This window comes from Copadichromis virginalis, linkage group LG15, assembly GCF_057382275.1.
Source record: "Copadichromis virginalis isolate Kocher_CV1m ecotype Utaka linkage group LG15, C_Virginalis_male_GT1.1, whole genome shotgun sequence".
Lineage (NCBI taxonomy): Eukaryota > Metazoa > Chordata > Actinopteri > Cichliformes > Cichlidae > Copadichromis > Copadichromis virginalis.
This window is the reverse complement of record NC_140632.1, coordinates 2,279,152-2,298,028: the sequence shown is the minus strand read 5'-3', so window position 1 is coordinate 2,298,028 and position 18,877 is coordinate 2,279,152. Positions and strand designations below refer to the sequence as shown.

The 18,877-nt window shown below is 43.9% G+C and overlaps 1 protein-coding gene across 1 annotated transcript in view; it reads right to left on the bottom strand.

Annotated features, from left to right (window-relative positions):
- Nucleotides 1-18,877, bottom strand: part of ches1 (checkpoint suppressor 1) — a 64,474-nt gene that overhangs the window by 25,569 nt on the left and 20,028 nt on the right. The window contains exon 2 of the mRNA XM_085431321.1: nt 9,298-9,897. Within this exon, the coding sequence (XP_085287447.1) occupies nt 9,298-9,879 (582 nt within the window). The 5' untranslated portion in view covers nt 9,880-9,897. The remainder of the gene's footprint in view (nt 1-9,297; nt 9,898-18,877) is intronic.

The following is an 18,877-nucleotide window of genomic DNA, read 5'->3' as shown; positions in this document are numbered from 1 at the left end:
AAGAGCAGATGCTGCTGGTGCAATAAGCTGTAGTTTTAAGTCCAGTGGATGATGATCTGATTAGTCGACTAATCGCATAAATAATCGGTGACTAGTCGACTATCAAAATAATCGTTTGTGGCAGCCCTAATACACTCCTCACTACATGACGAAACATCACACATATCCTGACATAACCTACACTACACTTTAGTGTTCCCCTCATTTTAGATTAAATCTATGAGCTTTGTTCACATGAACGCTGAGCCTTCAGATCTCATCACTTTCAACAGGTTGTATTGTGACTGCTTACGCTGATTCTTCCACATCCACGGCGACACGTTCATTATACATTCACTTTGGCACCGTTTCACTGCTGTCCGTGCTGCTGTGCTTGAGAATGCTTAGAAAACAAAGTCAGCAATGCCGGTAATTTGCTGTCTGCAGTAAATTTGTTTTCATCTGGAAAATGGTCAAGTAATGGCAGCAGGGGCGTGTGCCACATTCCCCCCGATAGTGAAAATGCATTCCCAGAGTGTTCAAACTAAAATGGGGTCAGCAGTGTTTTCCCAAAGATGCCGTATGCTACACTTTACAATAAACAAACGATATCTGTGAGCTCATGATGTAATTCAGGATGTTATACTTCTCTGAAGGTGATGCTGCTGCTAATCAGACACAGCTTTGCATGATCCACAGTTCAAAACATCTTTTTTGGACTCATGAATAATGATCTGCTGCCTCAATCAAGCTGTTTTAGCTGCCTTTGAGCCCTTCCTTGTGATTGGCTGCCCCTTACAAACCAAAGGTTTGAACAGGAGGTGAGTTATCTGCTCTCAGCGACATCATCCAGAGTCACGAGCACAAAAACACTGTGTGTGATGTACGCTGACCTCGTGTTTGGAATCTTCTCATCAAGTACAGCAGCGCTTCCATTTTCCTGAAATGTCAATAAAGCTCATCTCATCTAAACAGCAGAAGGCAAAGAAAGGTATATAATAAGCCACTTTTAAAGTTTTCCCATAGAAACAACAGAAACAATACATTCATCCAACTAATACGTAACGTCTGAGTATATTTAAAGTGATCTGATGTTCCTCAGTGCCACAGCTGTACGTTAATCTCGCATTAACGTACAGCATCGGCTCATTTTCCAGTCAATCCCATAGACATCATCATAGCTGTAAGAACCCACTGGCACTAAACTTCCGTCTTCATGCTCAGCTGAAAATAGTACCCAGCGACGTCCTCCCGTCTGACTAATGTTTGCTAAAACTAAAGTCTACAGCTGTTTACAGAACTTACCTAACAGTTTTAAAGGTTAAGCTCGTCATTAGAATGAAATGGGCTCTGGCGCTCAGTGTCACGGGTCTGAGGAGTCAGAAAGCAGCCAGGAGTTTTAGATTTGTGTCCAAACTGCAAACAAAACGTGTCCTGTGACTATTCCTCAGCACAGCTGTATATCCTCAACTATAATTACAGCTTTAAACAGTTTTATCATCATTAATAATGGCATCCATACACCACGGAGACCCATTTCAGCAGTTTGCAGTGGCTATTATGAGAAGAGACAGTAAATTTTGTTTCCAACTCAAACAGCGAAATGAGATTAAAAAAAGATGCATGACGCAGAGAGCACAGAGCTGCCACTCTGCGTGGAAGCATCAGTGTAAGAGGCTTTCTCGTCCACCGTGCAACATGACTTAACCTACACCACCAATCCAAAGTATCAGGCCTGCGCACAATTTCATGACGGACATCCTCAGATGCGGTAAATGCTTTAACCCCGGCTTTTTTAAACCCTGATTAACCCGCTGCGACACAAGGATCCATCTTTACTTACACAGAGATAATCAGGAGGATTAATAATATACCAGAGGACTAGTGCAGCACGGACCAGATACATGTCTGAACACTAATTCAGACACTGAGTAAAGCTGGAGATATGATGTCTGCAGCTCACGAGCACAAAGTTTAATGCAGAGTAAAGAGAGCTGAGGGGGGGAAAAGGAGTGGAAAAATACAAGAAGGCGAATATTCTTTTGAAAAAGGGTCCTCGAGACGGACAATTTCAGCACTCGTCAAAAGCCCTTTGGCAACAAAAGGACAAAGCGGCACAGTTGGGAATGAACATTACACGTTGGCCGGACAACAGGTAATTTTTTTTGTCAGGACGTAGAAAAACCGAGCGGTGTAATGCGCCGAAATGTCGTCTACAGGTGTTACGAATTCCCTTTTCCTCCACGGCTGACAAAGCTGTTCCCCACGTGCTTTCGATTGAGCAGAGTTCTGCTCTTCCCGTGCTGTCCTCATTCCTTCATTTCAGTTTTGGTTTTTCGTTGTTTGAATCGGTGATTGCGTTTGTGTTTCGTCAATAATACAACAAAGCAGACTCTAGAAGACCCGAATCTGTTGTTTCAAGGCTCTAAAAAGCTGCTACGGCCGATTTCACGAGTTCTCCCCCTCCAACTCAAAAACACCGCACATATAAACTCTGACAGGACAAGAGACACAAACTGGACTGAGCCCAAGCGAAGCGACTCCCAGAGTGCTAGTGATATGCTGTCACTGAGCAATTAATTAGAGCGAGATCACCGGGGTTTTGGTTCCTCCATGGCTTGTCACGGTACCTGTGGAAAACCTCTCCCAAACTTCCCAAGCAGCAGTCTTCCAGATGTTTACAGTGCGTCCCAAAGGCTGCACTGGAGAAGGGCAATGAGGTCACAAGGCTCATGACTTGTGAATCACAATGACAGAAGCAAACTTGTTACAGAACAATAACACATAGACAAAGGCAGAGATGCGTTTAATGACCGCTGTCTTTTTTGGCTAAAGGCAGCAATTACATCGTGCCTTTTACGGTGGACTTTGAGTCATGTTTTCCTTGTTTTTAGCTCATTTTTTGGCCTCCACTGACTCCAGAGCAGAAATATCTGGTATATTAGCTGCTAAATGCGACACTAGCTGCAATTTGTTCCACTGGCTGTTATTGAGAAGGTAAAGAAAGCAAGGGGAGAAGTCGGAGAAGCCCTACCAAGCCCAACCTCACAATCCAAGATGGCAGCAGTAAAAGTAAACAGAAGTAAAATTGTAGATCTTCTGCCCCGTACATCACTGCTGTGTATTTGTCACCCACACACAGAGCACAGACCAACTCTATCTGTCAATATTCTACAGAGGTATTTTTAAGAGAAAAGACAAACATTGCATCTCTATCTGCATTAGAGAGGAAAACAAAGCCTGTGTTTCACTGCTCTTCTGCTCACTATGACTGGAAACATCTGATGCATAAAAGCAAAGCATTCACCTGAAAGATGCTTTAAAAAAATTCAGTCAAGGAGCCGATCCTTGTGAATTTATCCTTTTTCAGTTACAAGTTGAATTTACGTGTTTTTTTCCTGCTTGCAGTTTTTGTTCCACATATGATCTTATATGCATACCTAAAGGATCCAGGAAAATCTACCTGTAAAAGAAAAGTCTGGAAAAATCAGTACAATATGTTTGGAAATTTGGGGGTTTTCAGCGTTTAGATCGGCCGATGGTATCCACATATCCTGCACCCTTCATTTCTTTATACCAGGGTCATTTTACACCGCGGGCCACGTACAGCCTGCGGTGCAGCAGTGAAACTCCCCTTTCTGTCAGTTTAAAGACGTTACATATGTAACTGTTTTTCTACATGTTCTCCCTCTCACCTCTGGGGCAGGGGGCATTGGGGATCAACAGGTTAACTGTTTATGGCTTAATTATTTTGTGCAGTGTGAACGGCCATGAGGGAGGTTTTTATCAGTAGGAAAAGCTGTAAAACTTACAGATAAAAATCCAAAACGTATGTTTGTGCTTGTTTGAGGTGAGCAGCAGATCAAACACATTCAGGCCTGTGAGACTCATTCAGACACTGAGCCATGGCTCTGTGCTACATGCACACATTTCTGCATCTCTAGCATTCAAAGACACTTTCTATATAGTTTATTTTTATGTAATATTTAATCTCAGCTGTAAATGTATGCTTCCACGCTTCAATGATTTTAAAGTCTGGGTCCTTAGGAGGTCGATCCATGACTGATAGTTGTATGTTTGTCTATCCAGATGTGGTTTTTGTGCATTAACAGGCATCACTGTCGTTCTGAAAAATGAAGCCAATCTGAGGTTTTCCAGATGGTATTTCACAGAGGATCAAAATTTAATTGTAATCTTGTGTATCGATAATTCAGTGACTCAGATGATGTCAAAGCCTCCACCGTGTCTTACAGAGGGATGTAAACTCTTACTGTTGCACCGCCTCCTCTGAACATACTGACAATCTGAACCAATCTACAGGCAGTATTTTAGGCCTGACACTTATCGTTTATGCCATGACCATTTTCTTTGTAACTTTGGCTACGTTCACTCTGCAGGTCTTAATGCTCAATTCCGATTTTTTGATCAAATCCGATTTTTTTGTCTGCTCGTTCACACTACAAAAACAATGCGACAGCAAACGCGCTCTAGTGTGAACGCTCAAAGCGGCGCATGCGCAAAAGAAGACGTCACACACAACGCGCTCTGTTTAGACCCAGAGCAACAGTATGTTTGACTGATGGCCTTAATATAAAGACTTCGGACTTCACGTTTCCCAATTTTTGCTTTAAGTTATTTTGTTATTTACATAATAATGTAGATAACCTAATAATGATCCTTATTGCTGTTTTAGAGCAGCGCTGCTTCAAAGGATAGCTGCAGATTTCTGTCAGAATCTGCAGATTATACAGTACAAATAAAATGTTCACATTTCTCCAACGTTGTCTTCCCAACAGTTTCACTGACATGTACACTGGATGGCCAGGAAGCGTTCGCGATGTCTTCTCCGGCGCTGATAATTGGTGTCTGTCTTGTGTCGGTGACGGAAAAGACGGGTTTAATGCGACTTGACCATCAAACAGCAGTCGCTTTCTAAAACATCAGATATGTATCGGATTCAGCACCACATACGAAAGTGGCCCAGATCGGATTTGAAAATATCGGATTTGTGCCGTTCACACTGTCATAGCATGATCAGATATGGATCGCATAGGGTCAAAAAAATCGGATTTGATGCGCTTTCGCCTGCAGTGTGAACGTAGCCTTTGTCATTAGATCCATTAGTCGAGCAGAGCGACTCCATTCTTTACAATACTCGTGTAGATCATCACAGCTGATGTAGTGAGAAGTCAAGCAGCAGCTGGAACGTTCATGAACATAAACCTTTTTATTTTCTACTTTCAATACAACTAACATACAGTATGTATGCACACAGATATCTTCTCTTTGGATGAAACGAGATATTTTTACTCCATTACAAGTGTTGCTCGTCCGTTAAGGACCTTTCACCTTTCTTTGATCCCACTGTGACAGGATTTTATGGCTCAAACTGTCGTCATAAATGTTTTGTACTTGTAAATTAAATGCATAGTTGTGAACTGAGTTTTGTGACCTTGTAAACCAAAATATCTGAAAATTTAATGTTTGTGCATCTATAGATGAGAATTTGTGTGTTTGTAAGAAATATTTACACAAGTTACAATTTTTTTTGATAAGATCTGGTTACAGATACCAGCAAGAAACTTGTGTAAAACTCTGCGCTGAACTTCCCTGGCTGTGTGTGGGTTTCAACTTACGAGTACAAATTTTGACCCAATTTTTCTTCCTTTCAGCTGATTGGTCAATGTTATGTCAATCACAAATGTAACAATCCAATCAGAGAACAGAAGGGTTTGGCTGTCGGTGGGGTGCTTTACTGAGCTCCAGGTCCTGGAAGGGTAATACAGTTATGACCAAAATTTGAGCCTATTGGATGCTTAAATTGGCAAAACTGAGAAGGAAAAATATTTAGGTCACAGTGGCTTACACGACCAAAGTCTGGGAAAGTCAGTGGTTTTTATCAATTTTGACTGAGACTTAATTAAATGTTTTCATGTCCTGGTGACCAATGAAATGAGAGTGGCACAAGATAGATAAGGCATCAAAACAACCTATCTTCAAACAAGTTGTTTGAAGATAGCTGAGTTGTGAGATCAACTGTGAGAAGGACTCAGACAGCACCCTCAGTATCAGCCCTGGCTTACTAACACTGCACTCTAGAAAATGCAACACAATCATATCTGTGCTTTCCCCCCAAAATCCAGCAGTGGTAGTTTTGTGACTGCAACAAAGTCCCGACAAATGAACATCAAAAACCACCTTAAACTAACAGATTTTCCTGTGCTCACTTCAAACACTCTTCATAATGCTTCGAGTGCTGAAACATAAAGGCATCAAGGACGCCTCTCATCTGAACGGGGCAAGGTTAAGTTAGAAGGTGACACACTTAAGTGCAACACCGAGAGACTTCGCAGCGAGTTTCAGATTACAAACCTGCCCATTCTCTCCGCTGTGATTTCATAAGAGGCTTTCAGAGATATATCGCTGACTGTGTGTGTGTGTGTGTGTGTGTGTGTGTGTGTGTGTGTGTGCTGTTACAACACTCATCCACAAGTCTGAGGGCAACAACACTTGTCATTCAGCACAGTGAAGAATCCTGTTTGTAAACAAAGCCATGGCAACCGTGGTACTCTCTCACGCTCTCTCTCACAAGTTTGCACTCCCACACGCAAAACTGACACACACACACACACAGGGAGCAGTAAGCTTATTCTAAACTAGTCCCCATCTTGTCATCTGCCTGGATATGACCCAGAAATACAGCCACTGGAACAAATAGGCCACTGTCATATTAATCTCCACCTCTGTAAATTGATGGAAATATAATTTGGTGTGTTCAAAGCAAGCCGTGTCTGCACGCTTTGCCCATCTCTCTCTCTCTCTGCCTGGACAACGATAACTTGACCTCCCCTACACCAAACCCCCCTCACCCCCACCCCAACAGTACGTAACACATAATGACGCCCCGCAAATAGAAAAAAAAAGAGCGAAAAATATCTTACACCCTGTAATTGCACACTCAACTGAAAAAGACTTAAACAGGTAAAGGAAAAAGCAAAGCCGGGATAAAAAGCTGTATTCACATGCAGATATTCTCACTGAAAAGCTTTGAATGGCAGAGTCTGACTAAAAATGACAGAGATTCTGTAATTGCAGCTTCAGATAAAGCACAGCACTTGGCAGGTAGAGTAAGAGTCTGCAGAGATGTGCCCTCATTTCCACACCGGCACAGCGCATATGTGTGTGTGAGGCTTTTTAAGCATTCATGCATCCTTGTGAGTGTGTGCGCACTTGTTTGTGTGTCAGACATGCCCTGTGTGTGTGTGTGTGAGCGAGAGAACGAAATAGGTTTGAAGGGTTAATTAGTGTGCTGTCTTAAACTGTGTGCAGTGACAGGAAGACAAGACAAGCTGTCCTTGCCAAACTCACCTCTGCACACGCTGCTCTACACACACACACACACACACACACACACACACACACACACACACAGACACACACACACACACACACACACACACACACAGACACACACACACACACACACACACACACACACACACAGGCACATATGTGCATATAACACTAGATGAGGACGTATACTCTTTCTCCCCCACTGAACACCTCAGTGCCCATTTCAGGCTAATGTGCACACACACACACACAGTTGCCTAAGTCAGTAAAGCCAAATCAGTTTTCCCGTTGCTACAGCAACAGCATACTTTTATATCAACTGCAACCTTGTTACTATGGAGATATGTATACAAGAGAAACTCTGTGCCGTTGTAGTCAAGGGCCAGATGACAGCATAGCGTGAGGGCGTGTGCACAAACTCACACACCATCCTTCATCCATTTTGTTCTCTCTTTCTTTTACACACACACACACACACACACACACACACACACACACAAGCTCAGTCAGAAGAAAGAGTTCAGATTCACACGCTGGTCAAGGAGAGCACAGAGAGCTCTCATATCCCCCCAGTATGATCGCAATCAGCTAAACACGCAAAGCTAGCATTGATCCTCACTGTTTGTGCCCAACCTTCCCCGCCCACCCCCGACACCCTCGGGCGAGATGAAATCTAAAGTCTGTTGGCATCTGTGTTATTAAATCCTCCAGTGTTAATTTAGCGCTAATTGAGTGAGGGATTCATTCCCCGTTTACCCCGAGTCTTTAATGGAGCAAAATCGGGATGAGAACGCCGGTATAAAAGACTGTATCAAGTCTTAAATCAAAAGCGAAATGCTGTTCCCACTGGGGAAGCACATATCATCGGAGTGAAAGAGAACTATGAAAGCAGAGATCATCAACTATTGATAAGGCCGAATCTGGTACAGCTGTAGACAAAATACAGAATATGTTTGACTTCAAGTTGGATATGCCTGCAAACTCGCTGATAACTGTCTGGCTGTGAAATAAGCTATAACCACACATGAGAGAGCGAATAATGGGCCTGTGTTTACCATCTGGCTACAGTGATGCTGTACATCACAGGTATATACGATATAGATTAGGAAAAGAATCAGGAGTAAGGATGAAACAGTTCTCCAAATCCATAATCCATGTTTGAGGGCACAGTTTCGATTCATAACTCGTTTTTTTTATTTTTATTCATGAAATGGAAAGGCATGATAGCTGGATCACGAATAATCTATATCCAGCTCTTCACTACTACAGCTTTCACTAGACTAGCATGTTATTCCACATGCAATCAGTGCATGCATACACACCATCGTGGCTCTGCCTTATCAAGTCTAACCTGCCAGCTACCATCTCGAATGTTTTACAGGACTTTGGAGTGCTGTAATTCTGCATCGAAAACACTAGTTGGCAGTGTTGAGCCTTTTCATGTGCATAAATCAATGCTTTCTATGGTGCTTGCTGAGCTGAGCAAATCATGTTCGAGCTATTGAGCAAAGATTAATTGCACAAAATGAGCATCAAAAAAGTACTGCGTGCATTTCCAAAGACAGCACAGGCAGCATCTGTATTTCTGGGAGTTTCTTTCTCAAAGTGCAAAATTTAGGAAGGAGAACATTTAAATCAAGCGGATGCACAATTTACTGCTAACTGTCCCGACAGTCCCATTTGTTCTCCCAAAGTACAGCACTGGCAGTCAAACTGGGAAACAAATAATCCTCGTGATAATCTTGTGTAATTTTGTGCATGCATGTGGAAACAAAGAGATGATTCAATGAAAATTGTGAGCAGTTTTGTATCAGATTTGATTGGCAATTCAGTTTTTAAGTCACTGAAATCATGCAAATTCATCATCTGATGAAGTCAATGACTCAACAATAAACCTCGTTTTCCAAACGACCTTGGAAGGAGCGATTATGCAACATTCGTCAGAGTAATGTTGAAGTTCTTTACCTGGCTGCGATCTTTATCCACCTTCTTGAAGCACTTGTTGAGCGACAGGTTGTGGCGCACTGAGTTCTTCCAGCCTGTGGGGGCGCTTGCAAAGTAAGGGAAGTGCTCCAGAATCCAGCCGTAGATATCCTTCACCGGCAGCCGCTTGTTTGGCGCATCCTCGATGGCCATGAAAATCAGGCAGCTGAAGGAGTACGGAGGTTTTCGGTTGGCCCCCGCCGTCAAGTCGTACGCTGAGTGCGCGTCACCGAGCAGGGGGTCGTCTGGGGAGGGAGACGAGGAGGAGGGCGAGCGAGGGTGCTGGCCATCGGGGTCCTGCAGAGGGGAGACGCTACGAAGCCCAGAATGGCTGAAGCTGTTGAGGAGGTCCGTGCTCTCGTGGAGCCAGGAGAGGCTGGTGAGCTCTTCGTCTTCGGCCTTGGAGAAGGAGGCGGACAGGGAAAGGGAGAGGTCAGCCGCCTCGGCTTCAGACGCCGCCGTGGCGGCATCACCTTGCCGGTACAGTGGGCTCATGCCCTGTGAGGCACTAGCTCCACTACTGGGGCTCTGGGCCTTCTTACTGGGGGGCATGGTGGGTCCCATCCAGCCCAGGGCTCGCTCCTGTAGGCAGCAGAAAAGAGGGGTTTTGGGGGGGGAGCAGGAGAGAAAAGAAACAACATTAGCTGATGAAACTGTTGGTTCATTCATTTTTGTTAAAGGCCAAAGGGTGGAGGCGCATAACAAGATTTTGACCACATTCCCAATTAGGCTGCGTTAGATCTGAAGGAGAAAGTATACATCATCATTTCTCTCCTGGGCTTTCTATCCACTTCTGACTGAAACAGCAAATTTAGTGCTTCATCGGTTGAGGAAATCCTGCCTTGTACAACTACCCTCTAATTACTAGCGTAACAGCAAAGTATTGACATTACATGGGGTTGCTGTCATAACATATGAGTACTGTTAAAGGTCTTATAGTTGTGGGGTCGCAGAATCGCTGGTGATTTAACATCTCTCCAGCAGGAGAAAATGTAATTGTCAAACGTGCTGCGACAAATGAGTGCAGAAGAAGAAAAAACCCTTTATCTGGTGGATTTGAAACATTAGAAATGGAGTCCGACGGTCAGACTTAGTTCCACAGCAGGATGTGATAGGGATGCGATGGGAAAATTTGCAAAGAAAAGAGCAAAACAAATTACAGCGTGAGTTCAAATCTATCCCTATTCTAATCAGACCGTTATTCTGCTAACATAAGAGCGATGCTGTGCTCGTTACACGCAGGCAGAGCGCCGTAATTGAAGGGGAACGGGTCTGAGTATCACACCACAATCAGAAGGCTCGCAACCGGGCCTTTGATTGTCCTCTAGCACAGACAGCTGTGGGAAGGACCCAGGCAGCGGCTACAGCAAAAATGTAATCTGCTCCGCTCGCTCTCAACACGTTTCAGAGACGAGACACACATGCCTGCTCACACACACACACACACACACACACACACACACACACACACACACACACACACACACGTGAAAATGCAAATCTAAATCTAATCTGCACAGGTCCGGATGAACATGCAAACACGAGCAGGGGTTCTAAAAGGTTGTGAATGGAAAAGCAGATGAACACACACACACACACACACACACACACACACACACACACACACACACACACACACACACACCATTAGGACTGGGGGATTAAGTGGAGATACGTTCTGGGCGGCCCCCGTGTGGTGCGATCGCTCTCTAATCCAAGGTGATCATCAGCCGATCTGTCCCCTCACTCTGGATGATTGACTGACAGCTGTCACCCGTGGCGAGTTGTTGCACGGTGACAACTGTCAGCTCGCTACAGCTTTGGCCCGCTGCGTCGCCATGGCAACAGAGCAAAACAACTCATCTCCTTTTCTCCTCTGCCGCGTCTCCCTCCCATCTCGCCCTTTTCTCACTTTTCTCCCAGCGCAGATAACTCTCTTTAACGGTGCCGACGGGCTGCAGCGGAAGGACGGCGCTAAATATAGAACAGTGATGTATAGCGCTTGCTCCACGTATAGCCGGCCAGCCTACAGTCACCTCGCCGCTCCATCTAACGGTCTCCATGGGCGCAGGAACACGCTCGGCGAAGCTTTGATCTCGTTTCTCTCTTCTCTCTCTCGTCCCTCTTTTCCAGTCCTCGCGCTATTTGACAGCACGCACGCTCATTCAACAAGCTGTACCTGTCTGAAGGTACAGTGTTGCTGCACCAATATTGACATTGAGCATAATGAATTCAAATTGCCCCGGTGACGATAGCTGAGAATAGTGAGAGCACAATCAAAGGGATGGGCGAGGTGGGAAGAGTGCTTGACAGGCTTTTCAAGGTGTGCGTGTGTGTGTGCGTATTTATGCGTGTGTTTGACAGGCTTGTCACGGTGCATGTGTGTGTTTGTCTTGAGAAGGAAGAAAGGGCATCGGAGTGACATTGTTCCTAGTAGGAGTCCACCGGAATGCAGAGATGGCTCAGATGCTCTCTTTCTCTCTGTCTCCTCTTCCTCCTCCTTGTTATGTTGCCATAGCGGCAAGGGGGCCATGAAACATTACGGCTGACAGTAAAGTCATCTCATTTTACTGTTGCTATGACAACAAACTCCTCACTGTTGGTTGGGGCCATCGCGAGCTGCCGCCCAAGCCTCGTGCCTGAGTGTGCATGTGTGTGTATGAGGGGATGCATGTGTGTGTGTGTGTGTGTGCTAGCATGTCTCCCATGGGCTCTCATAAAGCTTAACACACTTGCTTGGCTCTAAACAAACTTTCATGCAACTTCTACTGCGAAGCCCTCAGGACCAACTGCTAAAGGACAAAGGCAGCTATCGCTCAAGTTCAGGCTAAATAACGCTTGCTGCGAGTGTGCGCGCGCGCACGTGCTAGAAGCATCCTCACATTTGTTTGACAGATGGGACTGTGCTATTCTCTCTGTCTTCTTCATTCGCTGGATCTCCTTTGTGTTTGCATGCTTTGTTTTGATTTGTGTTCGTCTCTGTTTGGCATGTCCACATTTGGCTTAGCGTGCGCATGTGTTTTTTTTCTGCGTTTGTCTACGTGTGTGTGTGTGTGTGCACGTGCGCATTGGACTGTAAGTACACTGTCTGACTAGTTGTCTAGTGCATTCTTCATGCAAGTGTCTGTGCATACCAATACAATTACAAGCAGCTGAGCTCTGTACAGTGTGCCTGTTCTCACTGTTCCTCTGCACCCTGATAATATAAACTCTAAAAGACACCATTCAATAAGAATGAAAACTCCATCCAAAAGGAAAGTGATGGGCTGTGCACTCGCAAATGTTATGCTGCCATGAATTCAGAATCCACGGGACTCAGGTAAGAACTATGGATGTTTGGATAGGGTATCCTGACCCGGAAAGCTTGACAGGGTATCCGTGGAAATTGGCCAATCTATGATGTAACTCAACTGTTTAGGTCATCAACTCAGCTCATTCCTGTGGAAGCTCAAGCTTCAAGTTAGGTATGTCAACAATTTGACTTAATATTTTGAAATTCTGATTTCTTTTGCATCAGCTCTGCCAGTCAGGACGCTCCATGAAGGATGCCCTTTTCCCAGAAGCAGATGACGCATATGCACGAGCACTCGAATAGTGACAGGATCAGTGAGCTACCAATGTGAACAAACTGGCACCACGTTCTTCAGCTTTGAATGCCTTCTAGTGAACGATAACATAGCATGAAGGTTTGGAATGTGGATGCCTTTAGCTTTCTGCTTCCGGGTAACAAGGAAATGATGTAACTTCACAAAGCTTCCTAATTGGCAGAGCTAACTCGAAATTAGTTATTTTCTCAAAATGGCATTTTTTTTCATATATATTTGAAATATTACAGTATCCCATACTCTTTTATGGAAAAACATAAGTGGGATTCAGACTGTTAATTTTGTAAAGTAGTGAACACACCTGAAGCTTCATTCCTTTGAAAAAAAGAACCAAGCAAAAGGCTAACTGTGAGCTGTGTTTAGGAGCAATTATGTTTTCTTTTGAAAGGGCCTTGCTTTCCTAAGTCAGTGTGTGTGACACAGTTCCTGCTGCATGTTTCCAGCTCAACGGATCCTCGGCTTTCGAGGTGTGCAAGATTTAAAATAAAACGTTTTTTTAAATCAATCCGGCGTTTCTTCATGTCACAAGTGTAAAAAAAAAAAAACAGGAAGGAAACGATCAGAATGCTATTTTAGGTTCAAGAGCTAATAGTGGATCAATTAACTTGATTTAACAGAATGAACAGATTTAAAAAAGGAAGGAAAATTGAAGATTTCAATGAGCTGAACTGAGAGCTAAGACCATTAAGACCTTAGACGGAAACAGAGAGCATCATTGCTCTGAAAACTGTCAGCGACCTTGATGTACCCCTGCTGACCTCTGACCTGGCAGTCTCTGTAGCTGAAGGCAGAGGGGACCGGTGTTTACATGGAGGGGAGAAGGTTAACAAACGCCTGCAAGAGTGGACAGGCTGTACGCTAATTCATGCGCTCTAATTGATGGTGTAATCATCTCGCGCTGCATTCATGCTCTTGCAGACACTTGTCTAAATCACATGCCACTTTTACGTAATCCTCAGAAGATCTCCGTTCCCCGTTGGCAGCTTTTTCTGTCTTACTTGCAGTCGTTCACAGCGCCGAAAGCCAGAGGAAACATTTCAATAATATCCTTCATTTCGCCGTCTTGTTGTGGAGTCTGCTGTGATATTAGCCAAACTGACTTTCAGCAAAATCCCCAAGTCATCAAATTACAAAAAAAAAACCCACATCAATGCACAAATAATAAAATAAAAGCCAGATAGGCTGGAGACATGCTGTCAGCAGCTCATTTAGCTCTGCTCTGGGCCTCAGTGGATCAAGCGACTCTTACAACTTTGTCAGTTTGATGGTGGCTTGTGACACAAACTGTATGTCGTATGTCATATCTTCCCGTCCCCCCCTCTCCTTGTCAGTCTTTACTATACAGCCCAATAAAGCAGGTGCCACGAAAATAATCCCCCCCACCTCAGAATGGAGTAGTAATAGTAGTGCAGCAGATAGCAGCAAAGAATAGAATAGTGGCTGGTAGGAGTTATTACTTTGCAGAGGGGTGAGCTGAACCTTGTGGCTCCTCTGGCCACAGTGATAAAGCGGAGAGTCAGATGCACCGAGGCAAAACTAATCTGGAGTTTTGATGACAAAAGGACGACCTTTATCCCTCCTACACATATACCGGATGGATGGAAGGGGAGAGGAAGACCAACAGAGAGAAGGAGAAATTGAGAACTCTCTCAGAGACTGGGAAATAATAACTTCTGCTACATATGTGTCAACAAAGGTTGTAGGAACCCTTGTGATGTCCTCAATTTTCAACCCATGAAATCATTCCCCCGTCCACCGTCTACATTTCCTGCTTTTCCCTGGTGACAAATATCAGGGCTTCTGACTGCTTTAAGGAAGCGGAGCAGGGCCGATCACATCCTATAAGGTCTCACTGTGTTCTTCTTTTATGTCATCCACGACAGCAAAGAGCTACGGGATGAAGGTCAGGGGTGAGGGCGTCCCTCAGGACGCCTCCTGACCCCTCTGTGCTGGCGGCTGCTCTCAGCTGCCTGGCAGCTAAAGCTGTTGCAAACACATGTGCATATGAACGTGTTACAACTTGATGCCTGTTCTTATTTTTACATCTGTTGGCTATTTTCTTTGCTTGCATTTTACCTCAATCAAAATATAGTAAATGTACATTAACTGACCCGCTCTTTGAATATTTAAGGTTCTTCTATTACAGGTTACATAGTCAATCATAGACCGTTTGTTTGTTTTTGCATTTATTGTGTATGTTTATTGTTTAAATGGAGAAAATACACTCATGTTATTGCACTGAAAATATAAAAACTATTCCACATCCTGTTTTTCATGAATATTGATATGTGTACGTGAATGTAGGCAGCCTGTATAAAGTTTAGTTTGATGTATATAAGGGGGTGGGTCCTGACAAGTGCTAACATTTACACCATCATGAGTTATGTCTGCATTTAGTTTTGTACTTTGTTTCTATTTATTGATCTTATTTATAGACTGTGGTCAGCAGCCGGCTGTCACAGTCACCTGTGGTTTGCAGGGACAATGCTGACTTGCCTGCAACCACACCTTCAAAATAAAGGTTGTGCCTTAACAACTGAAACAAATGCACAACTTTTAGTTTTGAGGTGAAAGTTTCTGATTTTCACTTCACTTTTAACCGTTTCCGAACCGTTCGGCGAGTAAACAGTCCACAGAGAAGTCAGACCGCCTTCTATGCAAACTATAGTCAACTGCAGAAATCTACTAAAGAAATAACAAGGGGTTTTGCAACCATATTTTACCAAGTGAGTGCCAGCTACCTCAAGCAGCCACCTGAAAACCAGTCAGGAAATACAACCTAATGACTGGTATGTCTTGATGCATGCTCAATCATAAGCCTCTTTTCCACTAGTACCAACTCGACTCCACTACACTTGGTTTTGGTCCATTACAACTGATTATGTGTGTGGCATTGTCATAGCAACGCAGCCAAAAGTCCCATGACACCATTTGTATATAACACAAGTACAACACAACAATGGAGGCCGTCTATCTGCTGCTCAGTCTGAGGGGACCACAGTGTTTATTTTTGTGTAGCCATTTCTCTCGCTGCCACATTTCAAAAGTGGCAGTTTTGATTTTCCTGAAGGAGTTTTTGTGCTCTCATGACTCATCGAGTGACGCCATCGACTGGCCAATCAGCTCCCTTGGAATTGTGAACGAGCAGGTACTAAAACAAGCACCTGGTACCGAGTAGGTCTTCAGGTAGATATTTCACTGAAACACTGTGACCTGCTGTTGGAGCTGCAGAGAAAGAACAAGGGAATTCAGATGGATGTCGTGGAATCTTTATTACTGTTAGTTAAGCTATTGAACAACTGAACAATCAACACTGTCGACTCTAAAATGTCAGCTGCTTAACTACGAGGAATAAATGCATGATTTGGGTGAAAAGTGAAAATTAAACCTCTTTGGGGTTCAGACAGTTGTTCAGAAAACTCAAGTGAGTGCAAAATATTACCTTGAGCTGTTTGTTCCAACTACTTACTGCCAAAAGCACAAAATCAAAGCTATAATTAATAAGGCATAAGAAACTTAACAAAGAAAGGTCAGGACCCTTGTGTTGCAATGCACGCTTAATATTGCAGAGCCTGCTCTGCCAGAGGATTAAACATTATCCCCACTGTCTATTGGCAAAGCAACTAAGCAGATAATAAGCACATAATATACAGTATATTTAGGGGAACTGAGCCCCAGAACTTTCAAGTTGAAAAATGAAAACATAAAACGCATCAATTCACAGGGTCACTGGTTCTGCTTTAAGAGCAGCACCAGGCTGCTTTACTCAAGGAAGCTGAGAACGGACATGTGTAATGCACGGTGTGAAAAAACGAAGAAGGAAAAAAGCCAAATCAAATATTGCTAGTGAATAATTCAAGACGACGAACACACACACAGCCTCCATCCTCCAAAGTAGGCTAACCAACAAAGCAAACAGACATTTGCATCAGGCAAACACAGAGTAAGTTTGGGATGATTCATCAGCAGCCAGCGATCATGGAGTCACGCTTACCCCCCCCCAACCTCTCTCTCTGCGGATGGCGAACAATCAGAGTCAGAAACACACACACACACACACACACACACACACACACACAAGTCACCTTCAAGCATCCACATTCGCAACCTCAGTTTGTGTGTGTGTGTGTGTGTGTGTGTGTGTGTGTGTGTGTGTGTGTGCAGCCTGGAGGTCCCTGGTGGACTGCAGGGCTAGACTGTGTGTGCAGAACTGCCTGTGACAGTCAGGTCAAGCTTAAAAAAAGCCCAGGCCCAAGGCTTTAGACTCCTATGGTTATGGCCATGACACACCATAGGCCGACATGCAATCGCACATTTGGGCACTCTCACATGGTTACTCACTCTGCCCAGCGTTTTCTCGCACACTTTGTCCAAGTCAGTGTATTGTCCTAGCATGGCATTAGTCCCTGTATCTACAGTATGTAAGGTACCCGAAGTCCTTAAAGTGTACATGCATGTATGGTTGTTTGTGACTTGTAGTCTAAAGTGCTTTGAGCGGTTAGTAAGACTAAAAATGCATTATATAAATATAAATAAGACTATCTTAGCATTAACCCACACTCCTGCTTCAGTTTAACCAAAGCAGAAAACACAGACTGTATTAGAAAGATGGCTATAACCTCAGAGTCTTAAAGTCAAGTCCATTCAAGTCTGCATCGTTTCTCACGGCCAGCGAGGGAGGGGGAATCCTCGTGATGCAATAATAAGTCTTAGAAAGAGACAGCAGCTCACTTAGTAAACAAACTCCTGATGAGTTCATGATTCCAGCTGCTAGTTTTAGGACTTAATGGGTAAAACATTATGTTTAGAGTCACACTGCGTGAGAAACCAAAAGGTGGTCCACCCAGGTCCACACCATGCTTGTTCAAGAGCCGCCTGTTCAGTCTTTCCAGTGAGTGCACGTGACTAGCATCCCTACTGATACCAGAGTGAAGAACAGACACAGCAACAGATGCAAGCTAGTTAGCTTTAGCGCCAGCTGACCAGTTCTAATCTCTCACATCACTGTGTCCAGTTTCCAAAGACAGATCCCAAACTAAAGAATCCACAAACACACTATTTATACAATCTGTATATCTAAATTCATCTGTCATTAAAAAACACGATTGCATGTAACTTTAACTGCTAAATAACATCATTTACACGTTTTAGTATCTGAGTGAAACAAGCAAAGAAAATTCTTCACATGAACAGGTTTTAAAAGCTGAATATTTATGTTTGTAACATTAGCTTTCTGTCCAGCTTGATGCTAAGCTACGCTAATTACCTCAGCGCTCCAGAGCCACACACACAGACCTCACAGTGTTATTATTGTTTGGATTTAAGATAAAACAAGAGCTCATTTATTTAAATGTAAAACTACGGTTCAATGGAGTGTACACCGAGTCGCTCTTGACCAGACCCACCAGTGCAGCTGGAAGAAAAATGTCGAAAGCAGAACCTAAAGTAAGTAGTTTAAAAGGATCCTTATACAATAACCAGATCTAATACCAAGGTCAGATTTGATAAAGATGCTATCAAACCTGAGATGACATCGGCAACAATCATAATTATAACAGTAATAAAGATAACACTATCTGACTGCTTCCACCTCTCCTTCCATCACCCAATCCCCCCACCCGCTCTCCCTCTAAGGCCTCCCTGCCTTTTCTTTCTGACAGTGAGCAGGTCCCTGTTGGCGCTCAGTGCTCTTTTATAATACTGTAGGAAAGGAGAGACAACGCGAGGGAGAGACAGACCGAGAGCAGGGGAGAGGGAGAAAGAAAGAGAAAGGGAGACTGCCAGAAACACTATACCATATCAAAGCAGCCAGAGCACAGCCAACACAGCTTTGATAGTGGGCAGAGAGGAGTGTGGGTCACAAAAGCGCAAGGAGAAAGGTTTAGCGAACGGTTTAAAGAGGGGAGCGTGATCTATCGGGATCCCCGCATTCAGGGGAGAGTGGGGTGGATGAAGCT